At 39.3% G+C, this 21,129-nt stretch overlaps 1 protein-coding gene across 1 annotated transcript in view; it reads left to right on the forward strand.

Moving 5' to 3' along the window:
* The window catches only part of CCDC83 (coiled-coil domain containing 83), a 39,952-nt gene that overhangs the window by 11,038 nt on the left and 7,785 nt on the right, over nucleotides 1-21,129 (forward strand). The window contains exons 3-6 of the mRNA XM_021686474.1: nucleotides 3,075-3,237; nucleotides 6,485-6,652; nucleotides 13,361-13,452; nucleotides 16,211-16,279. Of these exons, the coding sequence (XP_021542149.1) occupies nucleotides 3,075-3,237; nucleotides 6,485-6,652; nucleotides 13,361-13,452; nucleotides 16,211-16,279 (492 nt within the window). The remainder of the gene's footprint in view (nucleotides 1-3,074; nucleotides 3,238-6,484; nucleotides 6,653-13,360; nucleotides 13,453-16,210; nucleotides 16,280-21,129) is intronic.

Consider the following 21,129-nt stretch of genomic DNA (forward strand, 5'->3'; position numbering starts at 1 on the left):
AAAGCAGGAAAATAGTAAGGGAGAAATCTATGTACTATCTTGGCAACTTCTGTTCTTGCTCCTGTGAATCTTAAAGACTTAAAAAGGTAAAGTTCATGAGATGGCCTTATAACAAAACAAAATCAGTCCTTTCTTTGTAGTTTATTTATTGAATCTCCTTTCTTCTATTTGATAGTGTGACAATTATTCTTACTTTGGATAAGAGTTGTCTACTTTATAGGATAACTGTCTCTTCTTTAACACATTGGTGAATATAGCTAACTAAACTGTATTTCAATATATCACTCAAAATAATTTTTCAGATATAGTGAATTTTGTAACATGTTGTCAATCACATTTCCCATCCATTTGAAATTCATTATGAGATTTGGGAAGTTTAATATGGATGTTATTAAATTTACATATAATGCCAATTGTGATTTAGTCATATTTATGCAACATTCAATTACATTTTTAGGACATATGATACTATTTTAATTTACAAATGAAAATATTATATGTTTGAAAAGAACAGTCAATGGGCGCCTGGGTGGCTCAGTTCGTTAAGCGACTGCCTTCAGCTCAGGTCATGATCCTGGAGTCCCGGGATCGAGTCCCACATCGGGCTCCCTGCTCGGCAGGGAGTCTGCTTCTCCCTCTGACCCTAACCCCTCTCATATGCTCTCTCTCATTCTCTCTCTCTCAAATAAATAAATAAAATCTTTAAAAAAAAAATTAAAAAAAAAATAAAAAAAAAAAAAAGAAAAGAACAGTCAATGTGTTAAAAGTTTGATCAAAGAGGACTGCATTCACTTTGACAAGTATTGTGCTAAGTATGGAAAGTAAGAGAAAAATTTGTTGATTGATTACACATTATTTCTTTATGTAGTGGTTTTTAAATGATCACTATCTTTGGATTTTTTTGCCTATTTTAGAGCTGGAGTTGATTTTGAGGTGATTGTCGCCTTACTACCATTAGCTAACATAAATAAAATCAGATAAAGATTTATTTAGTATTCAGATTATACTTGATAAAGGAATTTTCCACTTCTAACAAAAATAAGTGGAAAAGTCCATATGTGGAAAAAGTATTAGTGCAATAGTTTGGCAAGGGATAGTTCCATTGGTATTATTCAAGTTTCTACAAATATTTCATTTTCAAATAACTCTTGTCAAGCCAAAGTAATTCAATTTATTTATAAGGAAACAAAACTTGAATCTATTCCATTCAAGAAAATGGAACATTTGAGAATTGATGAAAGAGCAATATATTGTTTATCAGTTGCTAATATTGATTGACCTTGATTTTTTAAATTGAACTTTTTTGAAATAATTATCGATTGGCATGCAGTTATAAGAAATAATACAGAGATCCTGTGTAACCATAACCTGGTTTCCTATAACATATTACAGGAATATAGTATAATATCACAAGTAGGATATTAACATTAACAATATTGACATTGATACAGTCAAGACACAGAACGTTTCCATCAATATAAACATCTCTCATATTGTCCTTTTACAGCCACTCACTCCCTCCCAATTCCACCCCTTCATTAACTCCTAGCAACCATTAATCTGTTCTCCATATTTATAATTTTGCTGTTCTAAGAATATTATATAAATAACTTACTAGTAATTAATCTTTGTAAGTAATCTTTGGGGATTGACTTTTTTCATTCAGCATAATTCTCTGGAGATTCAGTTTGCTGCATGTATCATTAGTTGGTTCCTTTTATTCATTTTTATTTTGTGATATGGATGTACCACAATTTATTTAACCATTTACCTATTGAAAGACAAGCGAGTTGTTTTCCGTATTTGGCTATGATAAATACAGCTTTTAGAAACATTTGTGTACAGGTTTTTATGTGAATATAAGCTTTCATTTCTCTGAGATAAATGCCTAAGAGCTCAGTTGTATGGTAAGCAAATGTTTATAAGGAATGTTTATTATTTATCAGCACATTATCAATTTCTCCCTTACTATTTTCCTGCTTTCCCCAACAATGACATATAACCACAGCACATTATCAAACCGGAGAAATGGACATTGGTACAAAGAGCTCAGTTGTATGGTAAGCAAATGTTTATAAGCACATCCTTTTTAACAGAGTAGCTGTACCATTTTACAAAGGAGCCAACTTTCATGGGGATGACAGAGAGGGAAGAGGGATAAGGGGGGAAGAAGGGAGCAGAGGAGGAGAGGGGATGAGAGAGAAGGCGGGGAGAGCAGATTTTTAAAAATTTGAAAAAGCTGAGATCCAACAGCACGTGAGGCTCTGGGCCAGGTGTAGCACCCTGCCTTTTCCTTTTGGTTATGTGAAAAAATTAACATCCTCTTCATGCTTAGGCTACTTTGGGTTAATTTTTTATCTTTGCAACGGAAGCATCCTTTTTCTAAGGCTATTGTCCCCATGAGGCTGGAACTCTGACCATGGACACCCCTCACCTTACATCCTTTTAACCTCAAAATGGAGACAAAACAGACATGTTTTCCACCAGTTTCAGTGTATTTCCAGGGAAGGCCTCTGAGCATGTGCCTAGCTTGAGACACATGCTTCCCCTGGACAAAACCCTATGGCTAAGAGAAGGGGCCACTGTGTTTTGTATATAGTGTTCACTGATGTATTCTTAATGTCTAGATGACCGCCTGGTAGATGCTTCATAAATACTGACCAAATGAGTGACGATCGCTGGAGAAGAAGGTTTTAGTGGGAGACTGAAGAAATCAGCCTCCAAGGTCTAACTTTAATGTTCACTGTTTTTTAAATGATCACTATCTTTGGATTTTTTTTGCCTATTTTAGAGCTGGAGTTGATTTTGAGGCGATTGTTGCCTAGGGTGATAGACTGGGAGGTTAATAACACAATTTTTTAAACGTAACTTTCTATCCATCCGTTACTGTGTTGATGGGTTTAATTTTACTTTGCATCTTCCATGTTCCATAAGCTCTTAGAGATACTGTATAAACTTATTTCATTAAATGGTTTTTTCTCACTTTGCAAGCCTCAGTGTGTGAATCGGTTTTGAGGCAAGTCAAGGTAAATACTTGAGCAGATGCAGTTACATACTGTTGATTTTCACGACAGAACAAACGCTTGAAGGATGAACAGACTTGGCACATACGGAACCTACTAAAGGAGCTGAGTGAAGAGAAGTCAGACGGGTTACCAGTTGTAACAAGAGAAGATGTTGAAAAAGCAATGAAGGAAAAATGGAAGTTTGAAAGAGACCAGGAAGAAAACTTGAAAGGTGACTTAGGAACTTAAAGTTATCTCTTGAATGTGTTCATGCTTTTGTCCCCTAATATGTTCAGATGAGAGCATTACCACCGCAGGCACACACACGTGTGTATAAATGGGCAGGAGAGGGAAGTAACAAGTGGGCAGAGCTACTAGAGCCAAGTGAGGAGGAAGAAGAAGGGCACTGATCAAAAACAAGGCAGAGGAAAACCACCTGGCTCTTGACACCAGACAACAGCCTGCCAGCTACCACCCTGAAGTCCTCACAGGGGGGATTTGTTCTTTCTTTGGGGAAATTCTCTTGTCTGGCAGCTTCTTTGGCTTCCAACTCAGTTCAGACTTGGGAACAGGGTGAATATTGCCATGAAGCTGCCCCCCCCACACCAGTATCATTAAGGGAGCTAAGCCCCCCATTTCGGTGGGGGAAGAGGCATGAGAGTTGGCAAGGGGGAAGGTTGGAGCACATGGACAGAAATGATGGTAGGTGCAGAAGATGAAAGAGCATGACCTCTCTTGCCATGGACTTAGGAAATACCACGGTCCCTTGGGTTAAGTCATACATCATTTTAACACATGCATTCCTTTAAAAAAAATTTTTCATTCCTTTATCCTAAATTTGCTGCTAAGATTTCCCAAGCCACTTTTGCCAGGACCTCTATACATACCATCTAGCTAGGAAGCCGGAAAACTTGGGGAAGAGATGTGAGTGTTCTCAGGAAGCAGTACTAGGAGCTGGGAGTCAAAATGAGGACCAGATTCCCTGAATTTCTCCAAGTAGTTCAGAGAGCCTACCGACCCAAGCACTTTACACAGAGCAAGCACACCATCTGTAAATATTTGTGGTTTTGAATGAAATAGTTGCCAAGGTCAACCATCAATCAGCAAACTTCATTTTTAGGGGTCTCCACAACTGTTCCCAGAAGCCTGTTCTGGCCCGTCCCTTGATGGGCAGCGGTGATGTCATGAGGTGGTAGATACTGTATTTTGCAGGGCGCCTCTCCAGGAGACTTCTGTTTATGTTTGGAAGGAGGACTTTAATAAGTCCCTTGAGATGGGAGTGAGACCACAGAGGATACTCAGATGTGCTCACTAAACTGCCTTTGCAGGGAAATAGGCCCAGCTAGCCGAGGTGTGCCTGTTTACAGTTTGGGCTGAGTGCTGGGACGTGTGTGTCATGCACAACTGGGGCCAAGCTGGGTGACTGAGCACAGCAGAGGAGGCCTGGGCATGTGCAGTGGCCCAAGGACAAGAGGAGTCCACAGATGCCGAGGGAGGGAGGGAAAGCCGGAGGACAGGCGGATGGGAAAAGGCTTTGTGAGGCTGTTCTGTTAGTCCCAGGGAGTCACTGTAACCTGACTGGGTTTGGGGAGCAGCGGCGGCAGCTTCATTTGGCAGCTTGTTGCAGTACAGAATCTCAGGCCCATCCAGGTCTACTGACTTAGAATCTGCCCTGGGACAAGATCCTGGGGGATTCCTATGCACAGGAAGGTTCGAGAAAGACTGATGTAACTGCTTTTTTTCACCTTTTATTTAGGACTCTTCAGTTGCCTGGATAAAAACTTAACCCAAACTAGCCTAAACATAAAGAGGGTGTTAATTTTTTCATAAAACCAAACAGAAAAAAGGCAGGGTGCTCTGGACCTGGACCCAGAGCCTCACGTGCTGTCAGATCTCAGCATTTTTCTTTTTTTAAATCTCCTCTGCCTCTCCCTCCTTCTCTCCCCCCGCCATCTCCCTCCTTCTCTTACCCCTCTTCTCTCTCTGTCTTGCCCCTGAAAGTTGGCTCCTTTTTCTGAGGCTGTTGTCCTCATGAGGCTGGAACTCAGACCATGGACACTTCTCACTTTACATCCTCTTTACCTCCAAATGGAGACAAAAGAGACATGTTTTCCACCAGTTTCAGTGAATGTGTGTCCAGGGAAGGCCTCTGAGCATGTGCCTAGCTTGAGACACATGCTCCCCACTGGACAAATCCCTACAGCCAGGAGAAGGGGCCACTGTAATTGGCCTACGTATTTGACAAGGGGTAGGAGAAGGGGCGGGACATGGGCTCTGGCAAAGTAGAACAACAGCCACGACATGGACCTCTCTTTCAAAGACTTCAGTGACAGTAAGCAACCCTCCCTCAAAGGCTCACTGTAGTACAGGGCTGAGACAGCAGCCGTCTAAGCAGATAGGAGGGCAGCTCATCAGGCAGGTTACGGCAGTATTCATTGTTTAATGGCAATAGCAAGTGTCATTTATTAAGGGATTTAAAAATACATGATCTTATTTACAGCCTTGGAAAAAGACGTGTCTGGAGTCCTTCTGGACTCCTCTATATTCAAGAACATTCCCCCGGCCTGATTGCAATGCTTCAGCCATTCCATAAACATTTATTGAGCACTAATTGCCAGACTCTGTGCTAAGTGCTGGTTTTGTTGAGAAGAATAAGATGTGGTTTTGCCTTCAGGGAGCTCTCAAACAAGATGGTGTGTGGCACTGAGCCAAAGGGCCATTAAGTTCAATGTACCCTGCTCCTTGTAGTACTTCCAGTTCCAAAATATCTAGAAGCATGAGACCCAGCCTAAAGATGGAGTAGAATATCATGTTTAGCAAGTGCCCCAGGGCAAACTGAAGGTTTATATGGGTGACACAGCTCAGTATTTGTCATTTTTTACTAGAGAATTTATCTTTCACTCTGAAGGCGTTTGTAAGCAGGGACCAGGGAAGACATGTTGAGATTACTGTTGTATGGTATCATCTCACACAAGGGAATGTCCTGTCCCAAACACTGAACTTTAGATGATGGAAGCAACCTATTTATTTACAAAAATGGTTGCCAGGGACAGCACAGGATATATATTGAACTCGCTTTGCCCAGAGGCACAATGGTCAGAAAAGTGACAATTTATTAATAAAAAGTCTATGTGATATAATGTACAAAATAGGACACTTATCAAGCTACCATGGGAATAATTTAAGCTTGTGGGTTCCTAGGCATATGGGTAGTCTATTAACCTATCAGTCACAGCCTAAAACCACACATCTGTTTTATAATTGGAAGCTTAATTTTACTTGGATTATGCATCATGAGGGATAAACAATAGTTGAAATAGTTTAGATTTCCTTTCATTGTAGATAAAAAATTGTATTTATGAGTTAACAGCATTTTAGTAGCAGGCCTTTCAGACCTTAACTTCATAAAATCGGATTGCAATGTATCATGGTTGCAAGAACAATGGCAATGACATGGTGTCTTGATTTTCTCTCAACAGATATGCGCGTGCAAATAAATAACGCCGAGAAACTATTTCTTGAGAAACTCAGTGAAAAGGAATACTGGGAAGAATACAAGAATGTAGGGAGTGAACAACATGCTAAACTCATTACCTCCTTGCAGAATGACATCAATAGAGTTAAAGAAAATGCAGAGAAAATGTCAGGTCAGTTGTGACAAAGCTAGTTCAAATTCAATAGAAAATCTTTGGAGAGCAGCCCTTTTGTAGAAGAGAAAAATGTGTACTCCCTAAATCATTCTTTACTCTCTATCAGCACAAGAAACTATGAACCTAAGGGTAAAGGTGGAGAGAGGAGAGAAACTCTCCCAGGACCACCAGTGGAACTGAGGAGAAGTAGAAGGATGCAGGGGAGGGGCAGTGGAGAATCCCTGAGACCAACTGTCTTGGAGAAAGAAAGAAGCTTCATTCAGTGGGTGGTGTCTGCATGCTCCCATACCTGCGTCTGGGGCAATTCCCCCGAGGTAGGAAGGTCCTGGGCCGGGGTTATATTGAAAAGAAATTTACCTTAGGCAAGCTAAAAACAAATTAACCAGGCTGTAAAACCAGAATCATTGTAGAGAAACGCCCAAGTAAACGCTAGGTTATAGTCAGAAAGAACTGAAGAACAAACACAAGACGGGAAATGGAGAGAGTATGGAGCGGGATGGCATCAGGTGTGATGAAGCTTACCAGGACTAGTTCTGGGAACCATGAGGCCACCTGTCTGTCACTGTGGCTAAGCACAGTGGCTTAAAAAACATTAGAAACCCAGAGACAGGAAAGTCATAGAGTAGAATAAATGGAGAAATCTGATGACTCAGAAGAACACTGGCCAGATGACAGCTCTGAGCCCGGCTGGTGATGGTGCCCTGAGTGGTGGAGGTGTTCATGTGGGGTCATTTCCATTATCCCCTGTGGGGGCCCTGTCGTAGGATATTCCACTGCTGGACCAAGTTTTCTGTAAGTTTCTCAGCTCAGGGCTTCTGCACCACAAAGGCAGTGTAAATTTGGCTCCAAATCAGACTGGGTTTAAAGTTCCAATTTTTCTAAAGGTTTTCCTCCCCAGAAGAAAAGTAGAGAATAAAAGGGACATCTTCTGGGGCATCTGGGTGGCACAATTGGTTAAGCGACCGACTCTTGGTTTCAGCTCAGGTCATGATCTCAAGGTCCTGAGATCAAGCCCGAGTCAGGCTCCACGCTTAGCAGGGCACCTGCTTGGAACTCTCTCTCCCCCTTCCTCTGCCCCTCCTTCCTGCCCCCTCTCTCTCTAACAATAAATAAATAAATCTTTAAAAAAAAAAAAGACAGAGGGGACACCTACCTACCCCTGTCTATCTCCCAGCCACTCAGATCCTCTCTCTAGATAAAACCACTATTACCAATTTCTTGTGTAATCTTTATCAGAAATATTTTATATCAATATATACAAAGCATGCTACAAATACAATTTTGTACTTGCTTTTTCATGTAACAATATGGACATTCTTATAGATCAGTATATATTAGTACTTCTTCATTCTTCCAGTGACTACTTTGTTTTGTTGTAATATACTTTTTTTTACAAGTCTCCTACTCGTAAGCATTTAGATTGTTTCCTATATTTTACTATTACAAATAATGCTGCAATGAATTTTCTTAAATACCTCCTTTTATTGCAATGAATATCCTTGTATTTATATAATTTCACTTTTGTGTATCTCTAGGAAGGAATGGCTGGCCCAAAGTGCCCATTTATTTATTGTTATTTTGATAGGCATGGCCCTCCATAGAGCTTGTACCAAGTTTACTAACCACCCCCATCCCACCCCCAACCTCTCCCTATGTTCCTGCATCTTCAACAACAGGGACGTTAGCTAACTTTTTGTTCTTTGCCAGTCTTAAAAGTAGAAAATGGTATCTCATTATAGCTTTAATTTCCACTTCTCTTATTATGTGATAGTGAATATCTTTTCATAAGTTCCAGAAATGTAATAGGAAATATAGCTATATTTCCTTTTCTGTGAACCATCTGTTCACATCCCTTGCCCATTTTTCTACTGTGTTGTAGAGCTCTTTACATTTTAAGGAAATTAGCTCTTTAACTGTGATACAAAGTACAAATATTTCCCCCATTTGTCTTTTTTTTTTGTGGAGTATATTTATGGGGACATGTTGAAGTTTTAGAGTGTCCAACCTAGATTTTTATTTTATGATATCTGAGATGATAAATTGTCCAATATTTTCTTCTAGAATATTTATGGCTTCATTTTAATATTTACGTCTTTGATTTTTTGCGTGTCTACGAGGTAGGATACCAATTTTATTTTTTGCCAGATAGGTTTTCCAGTTGTCCTAACATCATCAAATAATTCATTTTAACCCTACTGATTTAAAATGCTGACTTTATGATACTTTAGTTTCCCATGTGTATTTGGGTCTCTCCCTATACTTTCTATTCTGTTCCACTGACCTATGTATTTGTGCACCAGCACTGTACTTTTAAAATAGTTATTGTTCAGGGAAGTTTAAAATTTTTAAATCCCCCCAACATTTCTTTATATTTTTAAATTAGGAGGAATCACCTTCTCAGATAAACTTATTAACCCATTATCTTGATCAGAAATTTGGATGATTTCTTTGAGTTGAAAATTGTCATGCTGTGTATCCAGCTTTGGGATGGTGGTAATGACATTAATATATTGAATTACTTGCTGGTTAAACCTTAGTCTGTAGCTGAGTTTAGGTGTCATAGGAAAATAGTTGTTATGGGCTTTTCTTATTTGTCATTGGTTTTAGGCATTTCTCCTAACCATGCCGGTAGCAGCAGCAATCTGCTCAGGGACGATTAAAATACCCTGGGGGCCAGTAATTGGACAATGGATATGAGCAGGACACTTAAAGCGATTTATCTGAAGCCTTACTATTATATTGCCCTTTTTCCTCCCTTCTTCCATGATTTCTGTAGAATATTCCTCTCACACCCACGATCATGGAGTTTGTGGTAATTAGACTGGTTTACTTGCAAGGAACAAGTATTTTAGGGATAGGAGTGGTTATTGAAACAGGATATTAAAGTAAAACTTTTTTAGTCTCAGTTTAAACTGGGGTGGCTATTTAACAGACACCACATTTCAGAGTAAACTGAGATACTGCCATGCCGATGAGACAGAAAACTGAATTCCAGTCTATAAAAGAAGTTGCACAGGTCAAGAAAAGATTGTTGGAAATTAGGGGACAGTGTTTAGAAAGAGATCTTGGTGTGCTGTAAGTCCCATGCTGTCCCACAAAGGGGCAGGTGAAAGGTAATTTCTTCCATCACCTCAAATCAAGATGGAGAATCTTTAAGGAAATTCCTCAGATTGTTCAGTATGTGCCCTCTGCAGTTTGGGAGACATGGAGGTCTAGTTTATGACCCATCTCTGGGAAATCTAGGGGATAAGGGACTGACTAATCATTCTGACAGCAGAGAAAAGGTAAAGTGGCCGCTGCCCTGAGCTAGGCCTGTGTCTTAGTCCATTCAGGTTACTATAACAAGATACCTTAAATGGGTGCCTTATAAACAACAGAAATTTATTTCTTACAGTTCTGCAGGCTGGGAAGTTCAAGATCAATGCCAGCAGATTTGGTGTCTGGTGAAAACCCACTTCCTGGTCCATAGACAGCCATCTTTAGTGGAAGGGACAAGCGAGCTCTCTGGAGTCTCTTTTTATAAGGGTGCTAATCCCATTCATGACGGTTCCCCCCTCTTGACCTAATGACCTCCCAAAGACCCCATCTCCAAATACCATCACACTGGGGATTATGTGTCAACGCATGAACTGGGGGTAGGGGGGGCACAAAGATTCAGTCTGCAGCAGGCTACACTCTCAGAGTTTGTCACGGCAAAGCATGAAAGTGTTTCCTACGAATCTGCTATGAGAGCAAGCTAGTACACAGTCCTGTTAGATCTCCGTGATAGGGTCCCTAACAGAGAAATAGGAGCCTGCATGTATGGGAGGGAGCAATAGATTGAGAGCCAGAGGCCAAAGGAAAAGTTAGCCAGCCTCAAGGACAGTACAGCCCCTGCATCAAGGAACCACAGGTGAAATAACTAGCAATGATGAGGGTGGTCCTCTGAAGAACCTATAAAACAGCCCCATGGAAAAGGAATCAACCCTAAGTGCCAGCTAGAACTAGAAAGTGCCACATTAGCTTGAGACAGTATCTGTCAAATGAGAGCTTTCTTACCCCTTTCCATGCTTCTCTTCAACCCTGAGGGAGGAGGCATAGAAACTCAAATCAGAGGAAATAGTTGTATGTCCAGGTTGGGAAGGGAATAGCCACAGCTTTGAATGGAGTTTAAAATTTTAATTATTACAAAAGACTGGATACATTAATTACTGGTTGGAGGGCCTCTTATTATCACAAAGGATCCAGAAAAGTAAGAAATTTGCCATATATCTTGTTGAGAGAGTTACTAGCCTCACAGTATGAATTTTAAAGGGAAGAGATAAAGCTAAGTTTGTTTGATGTCCCATGGTCATGTTTGGTGAATATAACACTTGCAGTGAGGAATGGGAAGACTGAAGATGGAAACAGAAGCCCATCAGATCAGTGGTGGCCCTAGAGATGGCCCCTCTCTACATTTGTCTTTTATGGTCTGTGTCCCCTTCATAGTGCCTCTGTTTTGCTCTGTCCCATCCTCATTCTCTTCTTTTTTCCCACACACCAGTTCTTGCAGTTTTCTCCAGCCCAGTTTCTAAAGAGCTGGTGTCATCACCTACCTAATGAAGATGAGCGAAGACGTTTGTCCATGCCTCCTCATGGGCCATCAGTCAGCCATTCTGTGGTCAGCTCTCCAACCCTGCCTTATTCAGGAACATCCCTGAGCTCTGGGGGGAAGGGGAAGGAAGCACCTAGAGCTGCTTCCCTGAACTTTGGCTGGGAGATTTTGGGATAGTGGGTATAGGAAACACAGTCACTAATCCATCCAAGACAAGGCTTTATCTCTCAGTAAAAGGAAAGGGGACCTTAGTGAGGCCCAGCAATACATAAAGTGTGGGGGTATGATAAGTCATTAGATATCAGGGTCACAGAGCATTTTTACTTTTGTCCTTCACCAGGCACACAGGACAGGAATCTCTAAAATTTCTTTGTACACTAATCGTGAGTTAAAAGATTTGGGTTCAAATGCACTTACAAAAAAGTAACATTACTTCTTTGAACATCAATTTCTTCATCTGTAAAATGGGAGTCCCTTGGTGATCTCCAAGAGAACTCACAAGAGAGGCTACCACCACCCTCCCCACAGAAGAGGGTCAGCACAGTGAGGTCGTGTGACACTGACAAGTGGTGAAAAGTGGTCAACAGACTCCCAGGAAAACTGTGGGGAAGCAGAGCAACACGGAGCCAGACACAGCAGGGAAGGCAGAACAATGCAAAGCAATCTTCAGCCCACGTGGCTTTGCCATCAGCTTCTGAGAAGTGGCCACATTAGACAGGGGTCCTAGCAGCCAGGACTTTAAAGGCACAAAGCCAGAGTCTCCCGTGCTCCCAGTAGCAACGTCTCCAACTGTTATGAGAAGGAGACATTTCATACTCCCAGCTTCTTTGGCTGTATTCACATGCATGGTTAACAGTTGTTTCTGAAAGCAGCAGGTGAATCACAAAAACTAGCAATGAGATTTTTACATCCTCCCTTGTGCTGGTTACTCTGCTCTTCAGAAGATAAACAGTCCATAGAATTTTATATGGAACTTGGAACAAGTTGGGTATTTTTATTGCTTTGTCAGTGTTAATGTGGCACTAGAGAGAGCTATAACTTCAGTTAGAGCATATTTGATCATCTATTTTTTATGATTTGCAGCAAAGAATTAATATTTAATCTAATCAAGTTCCAGGTTAATGGTTTCTTTCAGATGCTAAGAATGAAAAATCCATTATAACTAAACTCCTGATCCATTGCAACTTTTAGATTGCCTATTGTGTTTTGTTGGGTAGAAGTTTCCAATAAACATCCAGCCTTAGTCTAGTGGACTAGGTCCTGAATTGAAACAAATTCTATCAGAAATGAGATTGGAATGATTAAAATATCCAAGTGATGACTCTGAATGGGAAAAAGAAGTATACAGATTGTATGGATGGGCATATGTGGGTTGGAATAACGAAGACTTCCATTTTCTTACTCTCCAGATGTCAAGTTAGACTAGTTTTCTTCCTCTCCACTCTCTACAGCAGTCTTAATGTCACTATACCTCACTTTTCCTTAAACAGAGGTGTTGAGGGTATGATCACTAAGCATCTTTCAAGGCCTAAAATTTTATGATCCTTTGCTCTCTCAATCCTGACTATGATATCAGAAAATCTGGAGAGAATAAAGAATCCTGCACTTCTTTATATCTGTCCTCCTCTCTTGCCCTGAGCCCAACTCAGAACCAGAGGCTGACTTTCATGGCCCCTTCACCCCTCTCTCCTTTTCTCACTCTGTCTTTCCTGCCCAAGAAAACGCCTGCCAAGAATACTGGAAATTTAGTTAGATGGAGTCAGAGGTATAGGATGCTTCTCATGCAGATAATCAAATCTTTATATTTCCGTTGTGGAATCAGAAGTGTGTGATATGCAAGGTAGATGGCTGCCCTAAAGTATTGGGAATTTTCCCTTTGGAGAGACAATCCTTTGAAAATACAAATATTCTTAGGAGAGATACCATTTTAGCTAATTCACATTAAGGTGTTAGTAAATTACTGGAGCATTTCTTCTAATTGGAGGTACTAGATACTTCAGTAAAAATTTACCCTGAAAATTTGGGGAAAAATATGTAGAAACGAGACGAGAGGATCATGGAAATAAAATTTACAAGCAGCATAGCTTTACCTAGGATTAGTCTTGTTAAAGCTTCTAATTTTCTTTTTAAAGAACACTATAAAGTCACTCTGGAAGATGCTAGAAAGAGAATAATCAGAGAAACTTTGTTGCAACTGGATCAAAAGAAGGAATGGGCCACACAGGTATATTTCAGTTTTTTAAAAAACAAACAAAAGCTGTTCCTTATTTTTTCCTGTGGTATATTATCATGATTAAGAACTTGAGTTCTGAAGTTCGGCAGTTTAGTTTAAATCACGGTTCTTCCACTTACTGGGAATATAAACTAAATTTGTTACTTGACTTTTCTGGGCTCCAGTTTCCTAATTTTTAAAAAAAGGGGCAATGATGATATTTACCTTTAAAGAATAGTATGGGGATTAAATGAGATGATTTAAGTAGCATAGTGTCTCATAAGGAACAAGAGCTCAGTAACTTATTATTCAGTTATTTTTAAGTAATAATAATGGCTACAACAAATTATTAAATAAAAGTTTTGGATGCATTATAGAATGAAATATGATTTGTCTAAAAAGTACTGTCATAGGGGCACCTAGGTGGCTCAGTTGTTAAGCGTCTGCCTTCAGCTCAGGTCATGATCCCAGGGTCCTGGGATCGAGCCCCGCATCGGGCTCCCTGCTCCGCGGGAAGCCTGCTTCTCCCTCTCCCACTCCCCCTGCTTGTGTTCCCTCTCTCACTGTGTCTCTCTCTGTCGAATAAATAAATAAAATCTTAAAAAAAAAAAAAAAGTACTGTCATATATATCCAAACCTAAAAGAGTACACTTTACATGGCCAGAGCTTTAACATTTTGGGATATAAAAAAATCTTTGAGGGACGCCTGGGTGGCTCAGTCGGTTAAGCATCTGCCTTCAGCTCTGGTCAAGATCCCAGGGTCCTGGGATTGAGTCCCGCGTTGGGCTCCTTGCTCAGCAGGGAGTCTGCTTCTCCCTGCGCCCTGACACTCCCCCTGCTTATGCACAAGCACTCTCTCTGACAAATAAATAAAAATCTTAAAAAAAAAGTTTGAGATATAATTTCCAACTTTATATGTTTTCTAATCCCTTTGTTTTCACTCTCCTTCCCTGTCCATAGACTATCTCCTCGGTTAGTGAGGCCCCCACTGGGACTGTCTCTTCATCTAGAATCTCTCTTCTTCAGAATCATAAACATCTGGTCTTCTCTAAAGTTCTTCACTGAATTTCAGTTGCTATTGTTTGTTGCTTAACTGTTAGTTCAGTTATTCTTTCAGTTACTATCCTACTGCATGATTTTTACTGATTTATACAAATATAGAGGACTACGGAGAACTGACCAATAGTTTATCTGTCCATAAAATTCAGCCCCTTTGTGAGTGAATATGACTGAATGGTGAAGTCAACAATAAAATGATCTGAACATAGTTAAGATGATTAAAAATGCATCAGTAGGTCAAATATATTTCAAATATACATATTCAATATATAATGAGGACTGTTCCAGATACTGTTCTGAGCATTTTACATTTATGTCTCTCAACAATCCTATAAGGCAGGGACTTGCTAATGAGAAGACTGAAGCACAGAGAAATTTTTGTGGCTTTCCCAGAGCAAGTGGCAGAATCGAGATTCGATTCTAGATGTCTCCTTCAGATCATTGCTCTTAATCACTACCCTATACATTTTCTTTTCTCTACATAATGCCGAACACTCACACGCGTGAATGAATTTTCCCCATTTTATCTAGCTATTTTAGCATATGTTTCGCTTCTGATAATCCACTGTTGTGCAACCTTGGCTGCGTACTGGAGTCACCAAGAAATTTGGTTAACTCATGTGGTGCCTCAGAGATGCTCATGTAGTTGGCCTGCGATGTCACCTTGGTTTCTGGATTTGTCCAAGTGTCCAGGAGATTCTAACATGCGCCCAACATTGAAAACCCCTGCTCCACTGTTAGTAAATTAAGCCATTAGCCAACTTCAGTTATGAGCTGTGTCCTGCTTTCGTTCAAATGAAATTCTGTGTTCCAGGACACTTTAGAGTTACCAGTTGCAGCTGCAGTATAAAAGTTCCTGGTTCCTAAGGAATGTAGGCGCACCCTTAGTTTAATTAGCATGATTTGAAGAAAAAAATTATTGCAGATCTTCCCACTCGTTCAAGACTTAAACTTATTCTTAACATATTTTTCAGTTATTTCTGTCTGCCTTTATGATCTATAAGATTTTTCTTAATTTCTCTTCCTTAGGTTGTGCCCTTTAGTTACTGAATGTGGAATTTGTAATGTGGTATCCATATAAAAGTACCTCACAGATAAATACAATCTTTCATCCTTTATAAAGTTCCCTTAGGGAAAACTATAAATAAACAAGAATTGAAAATGAATTTACATTTTATGAACCTATTGACAAAGTAATGCTTTTCCTGTTTTCTTCATCTAAAATGCCTTTTTCCAGGAAACTGTCCAGCTACCCTGAAATTATTTGCTATTAAGTTTGTAAATACGTATATTGTTATTATTGACATACAGAAGTCTTTCTAATTAAAAAGGTTGTAATAGAATCTATTCATGCTTTTACTCTATGTTGGATTATGTCCAACATAGACCAAAAACATGAAGAATATTTGACCCCTGCAGTTCAGCCACCTTAATTATGGAGCAGATCACTTAATGATTGATTTCACCATGGCAATCAGATTAAGTCACAATGGAAGCCAAACTGAAAGGATAACTATTGTCCAGTTCTCTGAATCACCTGTATTAGGCAGTGTGAATCAGCAAAAAATAATATGAGAATAAAGAAAAACTGAAGCAAAAGTTCTTAGATATGTTTCCAAAGTAATTGCAAACCATAATGTAAAATGATCAGATAAGTTGATTGTGAATTGCAATGTTGCAAGTCTCCCTTAATACAGAAACTTTCTTTTAGAATGCCATACGGTTCATTGACACGGGCAGCTACCGAGAGATCTGGGAGAATGACTGGCTGAAAAGAGAGGTAGGTGGAATTTTAAAAAACAATTTCTTCTTTCTCATTTTTTTGAACTGGAAAGGACTTTTATTTATGAGCTGAAGGCATGGGAAAACATAGAATTGTGACTAGCTGAGGTAAAGTAAAATTCAAGTGGAATCCTAATCTTATTACAAACCGTTACTCAATGAATACCATCAATAATTTCAGTAACAACCAGAAATCATTTTTGGCATCCTAATTCATGTAATATACTCAAATATATGAAGCTTCTTTATATCCTAAAATTGATCTGGTCTTCTTCAAAACTGTACTTCCTTCTGGGTGGTGGGAGGAAGGCTAAAGGATCATTCTAACCTCATTCTCTGCTGTTTTTAAATTGCCTTTCGGGATGACACGTGGTCTCCTTTGCATAAATGTTCAGTCATTTAGATTTCCCTACTTCCCCCTGCTCTTCTCCAAGATGGGCCCTACTGTATAAGGAGGTGGGGCTTACATGCCCTCTTGTGGGGCATGTCATTAAAGAGGGCTCAGATCTGTGGGTTTCCTTTGGATCTTTGTTCCCTCTGCCTTTCATCTGTATAGGACGTGCCTTTGTCTGCTCCCTGCACTGGTGACTTCTGAATGGACTGCTCTGGCCTTTGGGACATCGTGTTGCAGCCAACACTGAATCCACAGTTACAGCCATTTGTCAGTGGTCAAGATGCCCCTGCCCATTGCAGTCCCGACGTCCTCTCCTAACTTGGTCATCAGGCTCTCTTCACACCTCCTTCTGGAGAACATGTGGAAACGAGTGGGCCCCGTGTGCTGTCTGAGACTCAGCTCCCCTGTCTCCCTACACCAGCGCTGCAATACTGCTCTCGCTGAATGTGGTCATGGCAGGACTTCTAGACCTTATGAGGCACTGCCCTGTTTTCCTTACACTGTACAGACTAGGCCCTCTGCCTTCCCTCCTTACACTCATCTACCTGGAAAACTCCAACTCTCCTTTTAGGCACAGACTTTGATGATTAATTTCTTTCTGAATCATTTTGTATTTCCCCCAGAAAGTCTTGAGTCCTTTTCCTCAGTGCTCTCTTGTTTCATAACTCTTGTTAAAATATGTTGAAATTGGATGTTTATGCATCTGTCTCTTCATTGCACAGAGCAGGCTATGCCTTTTCAATTATATGTCCATGAGAACTAATAAATAATCTATGTTCATAAATAGTTATTGAATGAAAGGATGTCCATGAGTATATATATATTCATTGGAGAGATTAATCAAGTACATGGCTTAGCTCTTGGGTGAAGTGTGAGAGCATGTTATTGGATAAAAGAGGTAGATAATCTTTGGCCTAGATGTTACAAGGGTGCTACAGAAGATGTGCAAAACTCACTACTTTGAAATTCCCTTTATATCCAGACAAGTAGTCACCCAACCTGTGCTCAGATACTATCTATGAAAGAAAACTCACTATCTTTTGAAAGAATTCACTTCAACTACACACAGCTCTTGTTAGTAAGTTATATACATGTACATGATTCTCAAATGCACATGTTCAGCACTAACATGCATGTCCATAGCTCTAGACCTATATTTTTATTTGCCTGCCAAATATTTCCACATGGATGTCCCAAAGGCACTCAACATCCCTAAAGCAGAATTCATTAAATTTTTCCTTAAATCTTCACTTCTTGCATCTCCTTTTTCACCATCTGCTCAGATACCTGAAGTAAAAATGTCACTGTCACCTTCTCTTCTCTTTTCCTTGCCCCCTATTTATAGGCTGAATAGAGTTGGTGAGTCTAGGAAACAAGGAATTTAAAAATTAATGTGCTTTCTATGATATTGACAATTATCTTTAAGCTGCCCTTACAAAGTCATGCTAAATAGGAATCCAAACTACTTCGAAAATAAATCAAGATGAATCCCCACTTTTAAAAAATGAATATTGATTTAAAAAACTCAAGGTGAGCAGGCGCCTGGGTGGCTCAGTTGGTTAAGTGTCTGTCTTCAGCTCAGGTCATGATCTCAGGGTCCTGGGATGGAGCCCTGTGTGTTGGACTCCTGCTCTGCAGGGAGTCTGCTTCTCCCTCTCCCTCTGCCCCTCCCCCTGCTCATGTGCATGCACCTCTCTCCCTCTCTCAAATAAATAAATAAAATCTTAAAAAAAAAAAAAACTTAAGGTGAGCTTAACAGTTAAAGAATATTAGGGAGGAGTTTAGTTTGGTACTTTTATTGAATATAACAGCATAATCCTAATTATAATAATTTAACAATTCAAATCTTAAATCTTATAAGATGTCATAGATATTAGGTTCAGAGAAAATAACTGTAAAAATTTATATCTGACTGATAAGAAAGGCTTTTTTGGTGTCTTGATCCTTCCTACTAAAGCCACAAATTACATTCTGTTTCATTTTATTTTTTACTTCTCATGATTCAGTAGAAATAAAAGACAAGAAAAAAATGTGATTAATTAAATCATGTGATTAATTAAAATGTGATTAATTAAATCATGAGCAAAAGAGCTTAGTAATAAAGAACAAATCATTTTAAGGAAATTTAATAGATTTAATTTCTCCTTATTTCAATAAGTATTTATTTTAGCATTATTACATTTACTCACAAAATTAATTAAAACCATCTCTGGTTATAAGTATTATCACAAGAATTGAAAATTGCCTGGAAATGGAATAATGTATGTCAATTAATTTCTTTGAGGAAGGTTTAGAATGAGTAACAAGGGATATTCAATAATGGACCTCCTGAAAGTATTTCTCCATTTAACTATCTTTCAACAATAAGCAAAAACTTAGACCTGTGGGAAGGCTATGAAACGTCCCATGCATGACTTCCATTATCTGGTTTTATTTAGCATGCTTATTAAGGAAATGAAGAAAACTGAAATTTCCAAATGACTTAGACTCACTCAACAAATAGAAAGCCAATAAAACTAGACAAAGGGATTCAACGAGGTTAGCAATCAGAGTTTCAAGTGTGAGGAGGCATGAAACTAACTTGGATCTTGCAGGGGTAATTTTCAAGAGCACACATTTAATTCAGGATCCTAGGTCTCTGACTTATAATAGTTTAAATTATCTTTCTCAATTTCTAAAGTACGTTTCTTGGGTATCTGGGGAGAAGCAAGGATAGGGAGGGAAAAGCAGTCTTCTCCCTCCTCCTTTTTACTTTCTTACCCTAGAAATTTAAAGGTATTTATATGGCTATAAAAAAGAACTAGTTTTCATTTCCCTAATATTTCAAAAGGCTAGAAAGGAGATAGTAATTGTTGAGAACCTTAGTTAGTAGTCCAAAGGGGTAAGTGATGCCACAAGATATCCTTAGCTTGAAAGATTGGACTTAAATCCCCGAAAGGGCCCTCTTCATTCCCAGCTTTGGAAGGAGACCAAGAACTGTGTGTACTGCCTCCCAAGCATGCCAAACCCTTGGGTCAAACATTTCCAAATGTTCTATCAATTCCTTCTGTTTACAAGCTCTAAATATAATTTCTTTCTCATTCTTTGACATTTGAAAATTATTAACTTTTCCTTAAGGCATTCAAGCCTATAATCAAGCTGATTATCTCCCAACACACGAGATGCTAAAGCACCAACCCCTTGCTTTCTAATTTAGTATCATGGACTTAAATGGTTTGCTAAGTAGTTTAAGGCAGGTAAAATATGCTTTTCTTTCAAACTCCAAGCCACCAGCCATATTTGAGCCTTTTCTATGGCACTAATATTATTTTATGTTACAGTTATTTGTGTATTTGTTCACTGGATTGTAAACCTCTTTGAGGGAAACTTTCCATGCCTTATTCACTTTTGTATCCTTCTATGTCTCACACAGAACCTTGCCCATAGTAGGAATTCAAGCACTTAATACATGACTTACGTGATAGAGATATGCATGTGGTAATTTACAGACTGTTTCCAGATTCCAAAATACAATAAATAAATTTCAAGTACAAATAAAAAATGTTAGTTATCTAAGTTCTCATCTCAGCTACACTCTTGGCAACGCCTAACAAGAGATACTGAATCTAAACCCCTGAACCCTTTTGTTTCATCATATTCCCTTGATATACTTACTTTTTCCAGTTTATCTCTATTACTCCCATCAGCCTATCACTTTCTTTTTTATACTCTTTTTTAAAAAAAGATTTACTTATTTATTTATTTATTTTAGAGACAGAAAGAGAGAGTATGCTTGGGGGGAGGGGCAGAGGGAGAGGGAGAGAGAATCTCAAGCAGACTCCTTGCTGAGCCCAGAGCAGACATGGGGCTTGATCTCACAACCCCGAGATTATGACCTGAGCTGAAATCAAGAGTCAGTTGCTTAACCAACTGAGCCACCCAGGTGCCCTCTTCTATACTCTTGCTTCTAATTCTTCTATCGTCCTGACCTCTCTCCGTGAGCACCTCTCAATGCAGCACCTGAATATGTATATGTATATGTATATGTATATGTATATGTATATGTATATGTATATGATATGAGGCAGGCAGAGAGGTGAGACGGGAGTTTTGTCTAGTAACGTCCTATATATCTTTCCCACTATCCAAGGCTTTTTAGATAAAGTTTCCAAAATACACTTCTTAACGACTGATGGGAATTCCATCAAGAGAAGCAGCAAATTTTGTTCACTTTTAATTAAGTTAGCCATATTTCTTTAGTAAACATCAAACCTGCTATGTCTATCCATGACCTTCCATCATCTGCAAAATAAAAACCAGACCCTTTAGCATTATTTCCCTAATTGTCCAGTTTCTCTCCTACTTCTCCCCACTTCCACTTTGTATCTATCTGCACCAAAATAATTGTGCCTAACATGTGGTTCCTTCTGCCTAGAGTATACCCCCTTTTGTTGCCTGGAGAATCCCAACTTGGT

The sequence above is a fragment of the Neomonachus schauinslandi genome, chromosome 11 (genome assembly GCF_002201575.2).
Source record: "Neomonachus schauinslandi chromosome 11, ASM220157v2, whole genome shotgun sequence".
Classification (NCBI taxonomy): domain Eukaryota; kingdom Metazoa; phylum Chordata; class Mammalia; order Carnivora; family Phocidae; genus Neomonachus; species Neomonachus schauinslandi.